Source organism: Hyla sarda, chromosome 2 (assembly GCF_029499605.1).
Source record: "Hyla sarda isolate aHylSar1 chromosome 2, aHylSar1.hap1, whole genome shotgun sequence".
Lineage (NCBI taxonomy): Eukaryota > Metazoa > Chordata > Amphibia > Anura > Hylidae > Hyla > Hyla sarda.
In genome coordinates, this window is record NC_079190.1 from 392,996,768 (window position 1) to 393,016,141 (window position 19,374).

Genomic DNA, 19,374 nt, shown 5'->3' on the forward strand with positions numbered 1-19,374 from the left:
TCTGGTTTGCCGTTGGGTGTTCCGGAGCTAGTTGCGGGAGTGGTGATCTGTGGTGGTGTCCTCGTGTCTGAACGGAGCGCTATCTGCGCGCGTAAAGTGGTGGTCACCGCACAGAGGGCATCCAGCAGTTGCGAATGCCGGAATGGCAAGTGGGTTCTGATTAACAATATACAGTGTATTCTCAAATATTTGAACATGAACTGTGCCAACATTGTTACACTGTACCATTGCGGCAAATCTGTATCCTAACTTATGAATGAACTGTGACAGTTCGCCAGCTCATTACTACAGTATACTTCCACTCCAATGCTGAACATCTTAGGCACCCTTTTTTGAATTATAACAAGCGCTTCAAACTAATGGACTTGATTTGCACCAGAGACTGCCAATAACTGTTTTCGATATACAGTACATTATTATATTTTATTATATTTTACAATTTTATCTTCACATAATTGTTCTACCTTTTTCTTTTTTCCATTTTACCATTCTCATCTTTTGGAGCCCTATACCCCATGCAAGGGCCCTGCTGAGGTTTAATAGGTTGTCCTATATTATATATTTTAAATAATTGTTGTAATTAATAAATACCATATATTAACTTTTACTGGACCAACTCTTATTTCATATATCCTTCTTCTTTTTTCAAATTGTACCTTGAGGACTGGTTTTATATAAATTACGCTTATATACCTTCATATATTTTACAAATCTGTTTAACTTTCTGGCACCAGTTAATTTAAAAAAAGTTTTCCACCGGAGTACCCCTTTAATGCATTATTACTTTTTATTTGCCAAATGTATCAGAGCGGAAAAAATACACACAGACTAGCAAAAGCAAAGCCAGTACCAGCTGTCTGTCTGAAGCTTGTCATCATGTGTATGATAAATCATGAATCGTGTATGTGGAAGTTGGGATGTATAACTGTTACTGAAGATGTTTCAAAGCCTTATTTCTTGCAATTCTTTTCAACCAACTTGGTTAAAAGGGTTCCCTGGTCTAAAACAACACCTACGTGTCAAAAGTGATTTATAAGAAAATTCCGGCTCCGGCAGTCTGCTGGAAAAGGCCGTTCTGACCTCCGCAGGAAGGAAGGAAGGTTCAGACACGCCCCCTCCATGTATCTCTATCGGATACATGGAGGGGGTGTGTCAACTGCCGGTCCATGGGGGGGGAGGGGTCAGCAGGCCCCCTTCCAACAGATTGCCGGGGCCTCGTTCGGGAGATCACGGGGGTCCCAGCGGTTGGTAAATTCTTGCAATTCTTTTCAACCAACTTGGTTAAAAGGGTTCCCTGGTCTAAAACAACACCTACATGTCATAAGTGATCTATAAGAAAACATTACAGCAAATATGCAATTTCATTGCAGTCCCACTAGAGGGTAAAGTAAAGGGGGTTGTATGTGCCACATCCACTGACAACCCGTGGAGAAATAAGGCACTGTTTTTGAAAGAATGCATAAGAAAATAGTAAGAAGAGAAGAAAAAGAAATAGACAGTTGAAAAAACAAACAAACAAAAAATAAATGTAAAAGATACCCAAACTTTTCAAAGTGCCAAATTTTCCTTTTTTCTCCCTTTTTTTTAATTGAATGGTAAATTTAGCAAATCAACAGTTATAATGCATTAAAATCTGCAGGACTTTTTATCACTAAGCAATTCAGCAGAATTTTTCCTTTCACAAGTAGTAACTAATATCTAGAATTAAACTGTGTAACATCGTAAAATACTTTTTAAGGCTATAAAAAGCAATAGATCTATTCAGTTGATCCTATGATCCTGCAGTGTTGTTCCAAAGAAGAGTGCATGAGCACTTTCTTTTATTACATTTTGCTGACAATTTTACCTTGTATCATATACATCTGAGTTCAGGTCAAATTTGTAAGTTGGCTTAAACTTCAATGGCCCCTCCATAAATCCTTGGAGAAATCGTTCTTTCTTCTTAGCAATATTTAACTACAAGTTTACAAAAATGAAAAGTCTGCTTGTAAATGGACAAACTACTTATTCCCAATACCAACTGGTTCACATAGTATGAAGGCTTTGCATGTCATACACAGAGTATGCTAGCACAAAAGGCAAAATTAGGAAAATGTTCTATAATGATGACTAAAATTATTGTATATCATTACATCTATCTATCACATATCTATATGTAAATTAATTCATCCAGAAATCTTTAAGTTTTATCAAGATCCTTATTCTGTATTAATGTTACGGCAGGTGCTATTTGAAATATACCACAAATACAGTGTAGATATATATATTACTTATAGAGCTGTAGAAAGTTTATGTCTATTCTTAATTTAATATTGTATATCTTCTTCCATATTCTTTTGTATTCTACAGTTCTTGTCCACCACTATATTCAGGGTGAGATTTATTGACTGCCTTAGTACATATATTTCAGCAGTCTATTTGTCGTCTGCTGCTGAGGAAACCCTGACCAGGTTCTGGGGAACCCAGGACGGGCAACATTGCACTAAATTGACTTTTACCAAGGAGGTTTCTAAATATTTACAGTGTGGATGCAGTCAAGAATACGAAATATCAGAACAAGGTTTGAAGATGCTACTATTTCCTAATAACACATATTACAACATTTTCTATATTCACCTGGACAGCTATAATAATAGTATGTATACAGAGAAATTGGAGTTATAACACCACCTTAAGTATAAACGTATAGATCTTTATTGAAAATGTTTTACATAAAAAACATATAGATGCAAAAAAGTGAAGTATTGCAATGGAAATCCAACACAGAAATATCTGGTGCAGAGTAAGAATAGTACATACAAATGAGTACATAGAAATTGTCCACACCCTATATAAAGCAATCTATGGAATAACACAGTTTAGCCACTATGGGCTATCCATACAAATGCTGCATAATAATGTATCAAGATTAGCTAGTAATATAGCCCAGAACTGGTGTATAGCCAGGTCTGAGAGTGCATAGTGAAATACAATGATATTGGGGACAACATATCTAAGTACTCAGTAAAAGTCAATGTGTAACCTACCCATGGGGTCGGTCGCAGAGTTCGCTATCCCACATGGGTAGGTTACACATTGACTTTTACTGAGTACTTAGATATTTTGTCCCCAATATCATTGTATTTCACTATGCACTCTCAGACCTGGCTATACACCAGTTCTGGGCTATATTACTAGCTAATCTTGATACATTGATATGCAGCATTTGTATGGATAGCCCATAGTGGCTAAACTGTGTTATTCCATAGATTGCTATATATAGGGTGTGGACAATTTCTATGTACTCATTTGTATGTACTATTCTTACTCTGCGCCAGATATTTCTGTGTTGGATTTCCATTGCAATACTTCACTTTTTTGCATCTATATGTTTTTTATGTAAAACATTTTCAATAAAGATCTATACGTTTATACTTAAGGTGGTGTTATAACTCCAATTTCTCTGTATACATTCATTTATGGAGTTCCCCTGTCCTTGACAGGATTAGTACACACTCCCCTATGGGAGTCATTGGGGCACATGGGAGTGTATGGTGCATTTTTTTAGGACTTTGGTATTCAGCTATAATAATAGGTATACTTTAACCCCTTTTCAACGCATGACATACAAATTCGTCATTGGTCTGGTGTGCGGACATTATGAGGGCCTGCGGACCTGACATCTGCCGGTAATGACGGAAATCGGGGATCGCTCCATTGTCTGTCATTTAACTATTTAAATAACATGATCTATACAGATCACAGCATTTAAACATTAAATGACGCTATTTCCTGGTGTCTAGTGGTCCCGTAGCCCTTGCGGGGGGGGGGGGGGGGGGCCTGCTAGGGAAGCCCGAGGCCTTAACTTGTCCTCTGCGTCTTCCCTTTATCCCTGGGAAGTACAGCTCGCCATGCAGAAAATAAGCCCTAATACAACTTTGGCAGTCAAAAAATAAAATAGTTATGGGTCTTAGAAGGTAAGGAGGAAAAACAACATGAGCTAGAAAAAAAAATTAGCTGGGTCATGAAGGGGTTAGCTGTGATCACTTTTTCACTATAAGTACAGGACAAGAAAAACATGGCTACTTAAGCCAATAAATGGTGCCACATGCATCTAGAATTTCGCTGTGTTACTACAGTCACCATATTTATGTCAGTGGACCTGAGCTGCAATATCATACAAATTACTCAAATTCCCATTCAGGCTTACGCCCTCCTGGGACTAATTTCCCAAGCTCGGGAACCCTAATAGTAAAAATATAACTTTTATTTTTGTGATTTAAAAATTTGTGTCCAAACTTAGTGAGCTAACAAAACAATAATGGGGGAGATTTATCAAAACCTGTGCAAAGGAAAAGTTGCCCAGTTGCCCATAGCAACCAATCAGATTGCTTCTTTCATTTTTCAGAGGCCTTGTTAAAAATGAAAGAAGTGAATTGATTGGTTGCTATGGGCAACTGGGCAACTTTTCTGCTGCACTGGTTTTGATAAATCTCCCCAAATGTGAATTCAAACCACAGTCATTTTAATTGTTTTTTCACTCTCCTTATATTCATATTAGTGCTGGAAAATTGATTCCTAGCCAGGATATCTATTATATATTTTTGGAATTTTGCATTCACATCCAGCACTATTAGATAATTGTGCTGATCCAAATGCTGCTTATTTAAAATGCACTCATACAGAACCCCCCCCCTGACGTTTTGCCGCCCGTGACCGGCTTTATCAAGGGTCGAGGTGCTAATGTCATCCCTGTCTGAGATCCAGAGTTTTTATATACTCTGTTTGTCGGTGGATATAACCTTTCCCATTAATTCCTACCAATCCCTTCGTTTTGGGCAACACTTACATCACTTCCGATCCAGGGATTATCCCTGAATGGTTGGAAGGGGTTGTCAGTTTTAAATTTTAAAATACTGAAAATAAAAGTCATATTTTATCTATTAGGGTTCCCGAGCTTGGGAAATTAGTCCCAGGAGAGCATAAGCCTGAATGGAAATTTGAGTAATTTGTTTAACAACCCGGGGAATACCCCATGGGTAATTTGGATTTATATGCAATATCATACACAACCAATAGACAGGTGAGACACTGTTTCTACAAGAAAGCAGCCATGTTCTTCTAATCATCGTCTTTAATTGGAAAAAGTTAGGCTGGCTTACCTGGTCCTTTTCCCATAGCAGATTGTATCTATTGCTATTAACCACTTCTCTAATAAAGTGGATTCCGAAGTCTGCAATCCGAAAGTTAAGGTCCCCAAACCAAAACACAACACTATGTGGTAGAAGAAAATAAACATTTTAGTATTTAAAGTGTTCCTGACATTTGAAAGAACTTTTGACATGTCACTGACATGTCAAAGGTTTTAATCTGTATGGGTCTCGGTGCTGAGACCCCCACCAATCATTAGAATGAGAGGGGAGAAGAGCGCGGTTATACGCTTTACTCCCTGGCTGGCTGGGAACTCTATCCAGTTGCTATATTAAAAGTCTATGGAGCCCTTCTAGTGAAACTGGACAGAGATTGCAGCAAACAGGGGAGTGAAGCACACAGGTGCGTATTTCTGCCTGCTCGTTCTGCTGATCAGTGGGGGCCTTAGCACTGAGACCCTGACCAATCAAAACTTTTGAAATGTCAAAAGCTGTATTTAAATGACAAGGACACTATAGAGATGCATAAATAGTCATATAATACATTGCTGGTGATTGTTTAACTGGAATACTTTTTTTTTTTTTTTTATATAGTGCAGCAATGAGCATAGTGTACTTTATAGAATTTTATAGTTACGCTTTAACACAACTGGCAGAAATAATTGGTCATTTCCCACTAAGGTTCTTGTTTTGTCATCTGGTGTATTTTATTTGGAAGCACACAGTGGCCTCACCATTGCTCTATATTTCCCAACAATAATACTGTGTTTCCCTGAAAATAAGACACTGGCCCTGATTTACTAAAGTCCAACCGACTTTTTTTTCTCGGTTTATGCGCCTAAATTTTTGCCAAACCATCCGTGCGACTAATTCTGAGCCCAAATTTTACACCGCACAATCTACACTTTTGAAAGCACTCGGAGTGTTTTTTTTATAACAAGAAAATGGGCGTGGTTAAGCAAAAAATGGGCGTGAAATTACTCGGAGTACTTCCAAAATCACTCCTGAAAAAGCGTGAGTTTGGCTCACAGAATAACCGTCAGCCAAGAGGATGTGTAAAAACTACCAAAAGCAAGTAATTTTGGCAAAGGCACAGCTTAACGTGGTGGGGAGCGCTTAAACTACTTTCTTTTTTTCATTGTTTTACAGTTCTACACAAGGATTTTTAGAATAAGCAATGCATTTTAAACTTTAAAATATGCCTTTAATTGTATAAATATATATATATATATTTTTTTTTTGTGTGTGTGGTGGGGTGTTTTTAAACTCCTATATTAGATGGTCTAAGTCCATTGAATTTTTTTAGTTCTATTTTGTTGCTTAATTCCCGTTAAATCTTGTATTTTGCTTGTTTGGTTTTGCACATGCTATTGATGATTTGTATTCTATACCCATGTTTTTTTATTTTTTTTATTTTAACTCGGAGTATGTGCGACACATTTTCCCATGGGACACAAAAAAAAACATGCGACAGAAAATGAACCGACACGTGCGACACATTGGTAAATCAGCTCCCAGAAAAAGAGGAGTGAAATCTAAAACACTCCAGAAAGAACACTGGGATTTTAGTAAATGAGGGCCACTGTCTTATATTTATTTTTTCTCAAGAAGACACACTATGGCTTATTTTCAGGGGATGTCTTATTTTTATTAAGTATGCTACAACAATACAGAGACACACAGACTGTTGCTGGTTGGTGCTGAGTGAGAGAGACCCACAGTGCTGAGTAAAATGGCATCCACAGCTTTATTCTTCCCCCTGAGGACTCACAAAACAGAACTTTATGTTTCTCGCTTCACTGAGGAGACTTTAACCTGCACTTTCTGTCTCCCTCTGTGCTGCGGCTGGCAGCACGAACAGAAGGAACGGGATCTGACAGGGGGAGTTAGCCTTGTTGATGGGGCTGCCGACACCTCTCCGGTCACCTCCGAGATAGCAGCTGTCCCGATGGGGCAAATGAGAAGGGCTGCCCTTCTTCTTTACTGCTCTGCACCGGTACGCTTAGCCACGCCTACCACTATGTCTTATTTTCGGGGTATGGCTTATATTACACCAATGCTTAGAAATTCTGCTACAGATTATTTTATGGGTATGTCTTATTTTCGGGGAAACAGGGCAGGTATGTGCTGAAATATTCAATGTACTGACTTACTCATGATCCAAAATGCTGCCAATGCTTTCACCATCAAATTGTTGGGCCTCAAGCATCCTCTCAAAGTCATCCAGCCTCTGGTTGGTGTTCTCCATGTGAGCAGGCAGATGGCAGTTCATGAAGCACAGCATGTGTCCATATACAGACATGCGTACCGTCACACCTCCTTTATTGCCCTAGTAATTATATATATATGTAATCAAAGTCAATGACTAGATCACAAATCTGGTCACATAATTCCACATAATAATAAATGTCCATCTACTGACTGTCAATAAAAGGGAAAATGTGGTCTGAAAAAATCCATTTCATTGTTTGGGTCTCTTTGCAGAAATCTACAATGTGAACACTGTACAGCAGGATCTACACACAGTGGAAATTGTTATGTGTGTTATTTGTGAATTTTGCTTTAAATTCAACCCTGCTACATTAATAATGGTGACATCTGTGGTAAAAACCAGCAAACAATTTGCAACAAAATGAATATGCTGCAGTAAATGTCTCCATGATGTAAAGAACTTGGGCTGATTAAATGCCGCAGCCTGGAACATCTTCTTGCCTGCCCTTCAATCACGGAGGGACTGGGAGGTGAGGGTGAGCAAGGAGGTGTGCCAGACTGTGGCACTTGAACAGCTCGGCTCCACCTCCTTCACACTCGGCTGAAAAATAAAAAGGTGCCCCAAAAAGGTAGTTTGCTTTTATACCCTAACAGCTATTTAACTATGCCTGCAGCTCGAAGCAGCAAGTAAAGCTGACAAATTTCATTTGAAGTGAAGTAATACCCACATTTTATAATGCTTTTTAGATCAAAAATTATATAATTCATTTTTAAATATATCTATATAGGGTCTGAAGCTCTGTTTTTTTTTTTTTTTAAATAAAGCTACAAATCTCCAGTATAGACACAGGTTTGAAATATATGAAATATACAGTGCTATCTGACTTTAGCTTACTGCATACTGTTTTAAAGAGGTATTCAAGGGATTTTTGAAATTTTTTTTTAAGATAAACTGGCTTAATCCTTCCAATAATTATCAGCTGCTGAAGTTGAGTTGTTCTTCTTATCTGTCTGGCAACAGTGCTCTCTGCTGACATCTCTGCTTGTCGCGGGAACTGCACAGAGCAGAAGAGGTTTGCTATGGGGATTTGCTTCTACTCTGGACAGTTCCTGAGACAGGTGTCATCAGAGAGCACTTAAAACAGAAAAGAACAACTCAACTTCAGCAGCTCGTAAGTACTGAAAGGATTAATATTTTTTAATAGAAGTAATCTACAAATCTGTTTAACTTTCTGGAGCATTTGATATATATTAAAAAGTTTTTTTTTCTTCTGGATATCCCCTTTAATACATAGTTAACTGTATAAACAGTATAATATATTAAGAAACAAAAAGCATAACATTTTCTATTATCCATAACTTTTTCCCTTTTCTGTCTATGAAGTTATGTGTGGACATGTTTTTATGTGGGGCAATCTGCAGTTTTTATTACAACTATTTAGGAGTACACCAAGTTCTTAATCACTTTTCATTTCATTATTTTAGGATGTGAGATGAGAAAAAAAGATTGCAATTCTTACTTTGGGTATTTGTTGTTTTTTTACAGCATTCAGCTTGTGGGACAAATATTGTTACATTTTAATAGTTTACACTTTTCAGGATACAACAATGGCAATTATGTTGTTTTTTTAGGTAATTAGATTTTTCTTTAAAGAAGAAGGGTGTTTTGAACTTTAAATATTAGGGTTTGAAAATATTTTTGGAGACTTTATTTATTTATTTATTTATTTATTTTTAATAGTTTTTTTTCCCATTCCCCTAGGAGACTTTGATATACCATTGCTGGATTGCTTGTTGCTTTTGTATTCCAGTGTATTGCTATTTTATTGCATGGTAGGAGGGTCCCTTCTTTTTTTAGCCTAGATGCTGTGGTTGCTATAGGTCTGTGGCATGTACGTGGTTAAATGACAAGGATTGGCATTATCAGTCTACTGGTGGCTATGTATCCAGTATTGTAGTTTGCCACTATCTCAACATTCAGAACTGTCACTACCAAGCGTATGGAGCGGTGCCTGGTAATAAAAGAGGCTGCAGTGCTTGCATGGGTATCACAGCCCTTAAAGGGGTATTCCGCCCCTAGACATCTTATCCCCTATCCAAAGGATAGGGGATAAGATGTCAGATCGCCGCGGTCCCGCTGCTGGGGACCCCTGGGATCCCCGCTGCGGCACCGCGCTATCATTACAGCACAGAGCGAGTTCGCTCTGTGCGTAATGACAGGCGATACGGGGGACGGAGCAGCGTGACGTCATGGCGCCGCCCCTCGTGACATCACGGCCCGTCCCCTTAATGCAAGTCTATGGGAGGGGGCGTGACGGCCACCACGCCCCCTCCCATAGACTTGTATTGAAAGGGGCGGGGCGTGACATCATGAGGGGCGGAGCCATAACACAACGATGCTCCGGCCCCTGTACCGCCCATCATTACATGCAGAGCGAACTCGCTCTGTGCTGTAATGATAGCGCGGTGCCGCAGCGGGGATCCCAGGGGTCCCCAGCAGCGGGACCGCGGTGATCTGACATCTTATCCCCTATCCTTTGGATAGGGGATAAGATGTCTAGGGGCGGAATACCCCTTTAAGGATAGGCCATTAACAATACAAGCTCTCAGAATACTACCTTAAAGGGGTTATCCAGGAAAAAACTTTTTTTTTTATATATCAATGGCTCCACAAAGTTAAACAGATTTGTAAATTACTTCTATTAAAAAATCTTAATCCTTTTAGTACTTATGAGCTGCTGAAGTTGAGTTGTTCATTTCTTTCTAAGTGCTCTCTGATGACACCTGTCTCGGGAACTGTCCAGAGTAGAAGCAAATTCCCATAGCAAAACCTCTTCTACTCTGTGCAGTTCCCAAGACAGACAGAGATGTCAGCAGAGAGCACTGTTGCCAGACAGAAAAGAACAACTCAACTTCAGTAGCTGATAATTATTGGAAAGATTAAGATTTTTTAATAGAAGTAATTTACAAATCTGTTTAACTTTCTGGAGCCAGTTGATATATAAAAAAAAGTGTTAACATGGTCCACAGCAAAAGGAATTCTACTTAACCCTATCCCAGGCAAGGTTCTGGTTACATTTGCATTGTCTTGGTCATAATTGGAATTCACAACGCAGGGCTCGATTTTTTGACTATAAAAGCACTTACCCAATATCCATAGAGCCCAGTGCGAATGTAGTTAGTACGAATGTCCTGTATGAAAGGAATATGCTTGTGCTTTACCATTGTTATCAGAAGGAGACCCTGCATCCGAACAGATGAAAGCTGGGGGTGAAAAAAGAGAGGTGTATTCAATGCAAGATGCAGGAGGCGTACATCTATATATATTTCAGTGACTGAGGCAATGTGCACACAAAGCAGATCTCCCAAATTTGTCCAAAATTTTCACAAAATTCACTAAAATTCAGATTTCAACTGCCTCGCACGCATATTAACCCCCACTGTAATTTAATAGAGCTACTCCGCGGAAATAATAAACACCTGTTGATTTTAAAAATCCACTATGCATTCATTTTTCTGTTCAGATTTTAGAAGCTTGATGGGATAAAAGAAAAAAAAATACCCTATTCATTTAAATCTCTGCCTAAACTCTGACAGAATCTGAAAACATGTGTGAACATGGCCCTAAAATGTAAACAAAAACATGAGAACTAAGTTCTGCTAAGACAACATTTATACTTAGGCAGCTCATTCTCTCAGCAATAATTCTTAAAAATGGGAAAAGAGCTACAATTATTTTAAAAAAATAAAATTGAAATGTCATAAACATGTCAAAGGTTTTGATCGGTCAAGGTCTGGGTGTTTAGACCTCCCAACTATCGTTAGAATGTGGGAGGGAAAACACTTGGCTGAGATATCCACTTGCTGCAGAAGACCGATTATATAATAATTCTATGGAATCTACCTCCAGTAGGGAGACAGGGATAGAAGCACTTAGTGGAGTGCTTCTCCTGTCTTCTTCTAGTGATTGGTGGGGGTCTGAACACCAAGACCCTAACAGATCAAAACTTTTTACATGTCAAAAGTTTTTTTCAAATAATAGTAACATCTTTATATACTTCATAACTGTATCCTTATAGTCATAAAGCTAATATTCCTGTTACATGCTGTGAAGACATTGGTCCAGGTTTATTAATCTGTCGGAGACAAAAACTGGAGCAATCTGCCCATAACAAACAATTACAGCTCAGCTTTCATATCTTGTTGAGCTCTGATAAAGTGAGACTTGACCTATAATTGATTGTTATGGGTAAATGAGTCCAGTTTTTTTCCGCCTTGGGCAGATTTATATATCTGGGCCAGTATTTAAAACTTTTTACCAGGCCATAAACATAATTTTTCCCTATCATCTATAAGGAATTGAATCGTTTTTCTAGACTGACTATTGGTGTTAGGGGAGGAGTGGGGATGATGCTGCCACAAATGCGCCAATAAAAAAAAAAAAAACCTGGCTTTAACCTCTTCACACCCTAGGATGTATGCATACATACCATAGCTAGTTAGAGCAACTAGACATATGCATACGTCCTGGCGATATCCTGCTTAGCACGACGGGCTGCAGGAGACCGCACGCGGGACCCAGCTGTCAATTACAGCCGGGGTCCCACAGCAGCTGCCGAGACCGGGATTGTGCCGGTCTCCGCAGCATTAACCCCATAGATGCCTTGATCAGTCCTGATCATGGATTCTATGGGGTTGACAGGGGGAGGTGGCTCCCCTGTTTACCAACGGTGATCCTGCGGTGCGATCGCGGGATCCCGTTGGTTGCCATGGCAGTAGGAGGCCAGCTAATGCCCTCCTGTCTGCCTAGTAGGGCACCCTGTGAAGTCCAGCCAAAGGCTGGATCGCACAGGCTGCATGTCAGTGTATACTGACAGTTATACTGTCTGCAGCACAGTATAATCTGTAAAAAAGTGCAAATAAAAAAAAACAAGGGTTTTTAAATAAGTGAATACAAATGTTAAAAAATAAAAATAAATGCCCCTTTCCCAATAAAACCCTATATTAATCACCCAAAAAATAAATAAGTGCCCAAACCTATACATAATAGGTATTGCCACGTCAATAATGACTTGTACAATAAAACAATAATGGTATTTATCCCACACGGTGAACACCGTAAAACAACAAACAAAAAAACAGTAATTTTGGTCCAAAACATGGAATAAAAAAAGATCAAAAGGTAGCATGAATCACAAATCATCATGGTACCAATAAAAAGTACAGCTTGTCCCACAAAAAATAAGCCCTCACACAATGTGGTTGGACGAAAAATAAAAAAGTTATGTTGAAAAATCTGGTGCATATTAAATCTTTCTGTCTTATTTCAGTCTTTTTGGAAACTTTAGTAAATCCCCCATCCCCCAGTGTGAACTGTGGTAAAAATTTGCACCTGATTTTCCCAAACAGTTTAGGAGACTAATTACTAATGTCTATAGAACGGACAAAGATTGAGGCTGTCATGTTAAAATTGCAGTCTAATGTTTGGGCAGCATGTCACAGACTGGGAGGTGCACAGGCCATTGATACAAAAATGTTTAGGAAAACAATTTATTGATAGAAATCTCAGCGGCATTTAAAACTTAAAATGTGAAAAAAGAAAAAAAAAAACATACAGAAACAGGTGTCAACCATTTCATCATATGCAATAAACACAAAGTAGATCTAGACACAAAGCAAAGTTCAAATTAAAACAGAAAACAAAAAATATGCTTACCTTAACATAACCACGTGGTGCCAAAATATCCATAAGAAAAAGACTCCAGGGGTCATCGAAAGCCAAATCTGAGAGAAAGTTTACTATTTTGGAATTTACTTCCTGCAACCTAAAACACATACATACATATCTTTTCAGAACTGCATAGTTATTCATAACCCTAAATATATCTAATTCAACAGAAGCAGCACATCAGGTGGAAAATTCCAGAGGGACGTGCACACATGCATAGGACTGAGGTTATCAGGTTCAAGGACTTCCTGGGTACACTTTGTCTATTAGGATAGTCCATGACAGATGCCAGGTGGGATGTGTATACAGTGGTCCCTCAACATACAATGGTAATCCGTTCCAAATGAACCATCGTTTGTTGAAACCATCGTATGTTGAGGGATCCGTGCAATGGAAAGAATAGGAAGTTATACTCACCTGTCCCCGCCGCTCCGGACCTGTCACTGCTGCCCTAGATGTCGCCCTCCATCGATGTCGCCGCTTCCCCGGGGTGTCCCCGACGCTCCGGACATCTCTGCTTCCCCGGGATCCTCGCTCTCCGTCGCCGCCATCATGTCACTACGCACGCACGCTCCTACTGGATAACGGGAGGGAGTGCGCAATGACGATGAAGGAGAGCGCCGGCGATGCAGGGGATCCCAAAGAGGACGCTCCGGAGCCCCAAGGACAGGTAAGTGATCGTCACCGCAGCACACAGGGCACCGTAAACGGCTATCCGGTGGCAGCTGAAGCAGTCTGTGCTGCCGGATAGCCGTTTATGCGATGGCCCCGACATACAAAAGCATCGTATGTTGATGCTGCCTTCAACATGCGATGGCCTCTGAGAGGCCATTGCATGTTGAAATTATCGTATGTCGGGGCCATCGTAGGTCGGGGGGTCACTGTATTAGGGATCGACCGATTATCGGATTGGCCGATATTATCGGCCGATATTCGCGATTTTTTAAGTTATTGGTATCGGCATTAGACTTGTGCACTAGAAAAAGTTTTGTTTTGTAAACTTTTTTCGTTTTGGAAAAAATTTTCGGTTCGGTAATATTTTCGGTTTAGATTTTTCGGATACATTCGATATTCGGGTGTTCGGTTTCATTTTTCGGATACATTCGGTATTCGGGTACATTCGGTAAAACTTTTTATTCTTTTTTGGACTTTAGCGATCCCAAAAAATTATGGAGATACCTTTTTTATTAAAATTTCGTGGGGTACCATAAAAAAATAATAATAAAAAAGATATAGTAGTGATGGAAAAAATTGTATCTAACAAAATGTATCTTTTTTTATTATGAAATGTTTATAAATTTTTAAACAGGGATCAATTTATGTGAGCGGGTAAAGCACTAAAAATGTAGCCGACAATAATAAAAATGTAGTGTGTGCGTGTTTTTCACTTTTTTTTAAAACATTTTTTAGGTAGTACTACTACTCCCAGCATGGAACACACTGTTCCATGATGGGAGTAGTAGTTACCTGTACTAATTGACAGATCGCCGGGGTCCCTTGCGATCCTCTTGTATAATGTATAGATGAGGCGGCAGCTCTTCTATGGTCCCCTGCACTCACGTATATATACACATATTCATATTTCCCACAGAGCTGTGATTGGCCAGATGGTTCCAGCCAATCACAGCTCTCTGTGAGAAATAGGAATATGTGTATATATACGGCCGTGCAGGGGACCATAGGAGAGCGTCTGCCGCATCCATACATTATACAGGAGCATCACAGCGGGTGTCAGGAGTACTTTACTACAAAGTACTACTACTCCCAACATGAAGTACACTCTGCTCCATGCTGGGAGCTGTAGTACCTGCATTAATAGGCAGATCGCAGCGGGTGTCAGAAGTTACACTCGCTGCGATATGTCTATTAATGCAGGTACTACAGCTCCCAGCATGGAGCAGAGTGTGCTCCATGTTGGGAGTGTTAGTACCTGCAGTAAGGGACAGATCCCAGCGGATGTCACTCGCTGCGATCGTCCTTATGTGAATGTCGGGATCAGCTGTTCTCAGGGCTACAGAGCCGGGAGAACAGCTGATGCTGAGCCGTAGGTATACATCGTATATCTACTGCCCAGCAAGAACTTAAAGTGAGCCTGCAATGTGTATACAGTATGCACACTGCTGGCTCACTTAACCCCTTGCTGAGCTGTGCGCTATGCGCAAGCCCAGCAAGGAAAGAGTTAACTTACAGTGTAGGTTAACCCTTTGGGCGGTATACACTATATACAGCTATCTATAGATAGCTGTATATAGTGTATACAGAAGAGGAAGTCCGCTTACTTATCTCGAGTACCGGGCAGGTCCGAGTAGCTCCGCCCCTAGTGATGATGTCATTAGGGGGCGGAGCTACAGAAGGGAACTAGCCTAGTTAATCTGAAGCTCTGTTTACATTGTCCGTTTTGTATAATGTGAACAGACCCTTCTGGCAGTGTCTTCCCAAACAGGGAGACTCCAGCTGTTGCTAAACTACAACTCCCAGCATGCCCAGACAGCCAAAGGCTGTCTGGGCATGCTGGGAGTTGTAGTTTTGCACCAATTGGTGGCTCCCTGTTTGGGTAGACATTGCATCATGGGTGCTCTCCCCAGCGGACAGCGCCAAAAATGTCATAACCAATTTTTTGTGTTTTTCTTCTCATTTCAGATCCGTGTATGCAGAGGATTACTGCGGATTCGATGGATTACGGCGGATTTTTTTTTTCTTTTAATAAAATGGTTAACGAGGGCTGTGGGGGAGTGTTTTTTTAAATAACATAATTTTTCCAATGTGTTGTGCTTTTTTTTCTTATTGAATTTTCAGGCTTAGTAGTGGAAGCTGGTCTTATTGACTGAATCCATTACTAAGCCAGGACTTAGTGCTAGTCCCAAAAACAGCTAGCACTAACCCCCAATTATTACCCCGGTACCCACCGCCCCAGGGGTGCCGGGAAGAGCCGGTACCAACAGGCCCGGAGCGTCAGAAATGGCGCTCCTGGGCCTAGGCGGTAACAGGCTGGCATTATTTAGGCGGGGATGGCCAGTAACAATGGTCCTCGCCCACCCTGGTTACGTCAGGCTGTTACTGTTTGGTTGGTATTGTGCTGAGAATGAAAATACGGGGAACCCTATGCATTTTTTTTTAAATTTATTAAAATAAAAAAAACGCATAGGGTTCCCCGTATTTTCATGCCTTTGGCTGTCTGGGCATGCTGGGAGTTGTAGATTAGCAACAGCTGGTGTCTCCCTGTCTGGGTAGACACTGCCAGAAGGGTCTGTTCACATTATACAAAACAGACAATGTGAACAGAGCTTCAGATAAACTAGCCTAGTTCCCTTCTGTAGCTCCGCCCCTAATGACGTCATCACTAGGGGCGGAGCTGCACGGACCTGCCCGGTACTCGAGGGAAGTAAGCGGACTTCGTCTTCTGTATACACAATATATAGCTATCTATAGATAGCTGTATATAGTGTATACCGCCCAAAGGGTTAACCTACACTGTCCAGCAGTGTAAGTTAACTCTTTCCTTGCTGGGCTTGCACATAGCGCACAGCTCAGCAAGGGGTTAAGTGAGCCAGCAATGTGTATACTGTATACACATTGCAGGCTCACTTTAAGTTCTCGCTGTGCAGTAGATATACAATGTATACCTACGGCTCAGTGTCAGCTGTTCTCCCGGCTCTGTAGCCCTGAGAACAGCTGATCCCGACATTCACATAAGGACGATCGCAGTGGGTGTCAGGTGGAGTGACATCCCTGGGATCTGTCCCTTACTGCAGGTACTAATACTCCCAACATGGAGCACACTCTGCTCCATGCTGGGAGCTGTAGTACCTGCATTAATAGACATATCGCAGCGAGTGTAACTTCTGACACCCGCTGCGATCTGTCTATTAATGCAGGTACTACAGCTCCCAGCATGGAGCAGAGTGTACTCCATGTTGGAAGTAGTAGTACCTGTAGTAAAGGAAAGATCACTGCTGGTATCACTCCTGACACCCGCTGTGATGCTCCTGTATAATGTATGGATGCGGCGGCCGCTCTCCTATGGACCCCTGCACTGCCGTATATATACACATATTCCTATTTCTCACAGAGATCTGTGATTGGCTGGAACCATCTGACCAATCACAGCTCTCTGCGGGAAATATGAATATGTGTATATATACGTGAGTGCAGGGGACCACAGAAGAGCGGCCGCCGCATTTATACATTATACAAGAGGATCACAAGGGACCCTGGCGATCTGTCAATTAGTACAGGTAACTACTACTCCCATCATGGAACAGTGTGTGCACACACTACATTTTTATTATTGTCGGCTACATTTTTAGTGCTTTACCCGCTCACATAAATTGATCCCTGTTTAAAAATGAATAAACATTTCATAATAAAAAAGATACATTTCGTTAGATACAACTTTTTCCATCACCACTGTATCTTTTTTATTATTTTTTGTTATTAGAATGAATTCTGTATGTTCGTTTACGGATAACGAATGCATTCGTTATTTTGCTATTCGTATTATCGTGGCTATTCGGGAATGTTCAAAATATGTTTTCGTGCATTCGGATCGATCCGAATGCCCGAAAACGGTAAAATTCGGTAAATTAGACATTCGTGCCGAACCGAATTGCACATGTCTAATCGGCATCTAACCTTGCCGATAATGTGTTCAGCTCGTGTGCTCCCGATACCTTGTCCAATACCTGCTGCTGTGCGGCCTCGGTCCGCTGTCCCGTTCTCCCGATCGCATCATGGCATCCTATGGAGGAGCATGTGACACACACGTCACTCTTCCTCCCCTGTGCCCAGCGTAATGCAACAGAGGAAGCAGAGTGATGTGTATGTAACATGCTTCTCCATAGGACGCCATGATGCGATCGGGAGAATGGGACAGCGGAGCGGCAACACCCGAGGACAGCCGCAGGTGAGCTGTCTACAAGAGGAGGAGTGGGGGGGGGGGCATGCTGTCTATAAGGGGGGGGGAGCCCTGCTGTCTATAAGGGGGGGGGGCCTGCTGTCTAAAAGGGGGGGGGGGGCTGCTGTCTACAAGGGGGGAATATCGGTATAAGTTATCGGTCTGAAAGTTCACAGGTTATCGGTATCGGCTCTAAAAAAATCAATATTGGTCGATCCCTAGTGTATATGCCCCTACTTGGTGCCCCCTATGGAGTTCCTAAAATGCGGGGATTGCTGTGTCTCAGCCCCAGGGTATAGAACCTTGCATGTGTTTAGAGTTAAAGTTATGATGCATCAGTTGCCATACACTATTAAGTTCACAAATACTTTTATTGTTTGATTTTATTGATTATTTAGTACTTAGTGTTCTTTATCTGTTTACCCACTTTTCCTTATTCTGGCATATTTACTCATTAGCCCTCAGCTATGATGGCGCATTGAGCAGTGTTCCAGTCTAGTTGACATGCGCTGGTTTCGGCACCTATTTTCAAAGCAGAAGAGGTTCTCTATGGGTATTTGTTCAGGCTCTAAACAGTTCCTGACATGGACAGAGGTGGCAGCAGAGAGCACTGTGGTCAGACCGAAAATAACTACACAACTTCATCTGGAGCATACAGCAGCTGATAAGTACTGAGAGGCTTAAAGGGGTACTCCGGCCCTAAGACATCTTATCCCCTATCCTTTGGGTGTCTGATCGCGTTGGCACCGCCGCTGGGGACCCCCGCAATCTCGCATGCAGCACCCACCTGTGAGAACTGCATGCAGCGCTGCAGCCTCCGAGTCTGCCGGGTCCATAGACTTGCATGGCCGGGGCATGACGCCACACGGGGGCGGAGGCGTGACGTCATGATACTCCGGCCCCGTAGTCATGACCCGGCAGACTGGGAGGTCTGCATGCGAGATTGCGGGGGTAAGATGTCTTAGGGCCAGAGTACCCCTTTAAGGATTTTTAAATGGAAATAACAAAAAGTTATGCAGATTTGTAAGTTATCATTTGATCTGAAAACATTAGTTTTTCCCCCCCACAGATATAGCCCTTATTGCAAAGTGATCATAGATGCCGGCAGTGAAAAACCAGCTTCCCACAGTGTAATATATTTCTGATATTCATCTTCACTAAAAAATGAAGCCACTCTGCAGATAACATTATTAAAAAAGAATAATAAATATCAAGGAAAACCTTATCAAACGTCTACCGTTTTGTGTCTACAGCTGTTACATAAAGATGTGTACAAACTACATACAAACTAGAAAATAGGTATCAGAGCAGAGAAAAATCAATGACCATGAATGTGTGTCTTAAAAGGTATTTGTCATTAAAGGACACCCACCTCCAGCTATTAGGACATTTTATCTAAGTATTGCTGCTGT

At 41.0% G+C, this 19,374-nt stretch overlaps 1 protein-coding gene across 5 annotated transcripts in view; it reads right to left on the reverse strand.

Annotated features, from left to right (window-relative positions):
• The window catches only part of INPP5K (inositol polyphosphate-5-phosphatase K), a 71,455-nt gene that overhangs the window by 13,959 nt on the left and 38,122 nt on the right, over positions 1–19,374 (reverse strand). For all 5 annotated transcript variants that reach the window (XM_056558678.1, XM_056558677.1, XM_056558676.1 and 2 more), the window contains exons 4-8: positions 13,057–13,165; positions 10,488–10,604; positions 7,283–7,458; positions 5,142–5,253; positions 1,847–1,956 (exon numbers count right to left, since the gene is read on the reverse strand). In XM_056558678.1, the coding sequence (XP_056414653.1) occupies positions 1,847–1,956; positions 5,142–5,253; positions 7,283–7,458; positions 10,488–10,604; positions 13,057–13,165 (624 nt within the window). The remainder of the gene's footprint in view (positions 1–1,846; positions 1,957–5,141; positions 5,254–7,282; positions 7,459–10,487; positions 10,605–13,056; positions 13,166–19,374) is intronic.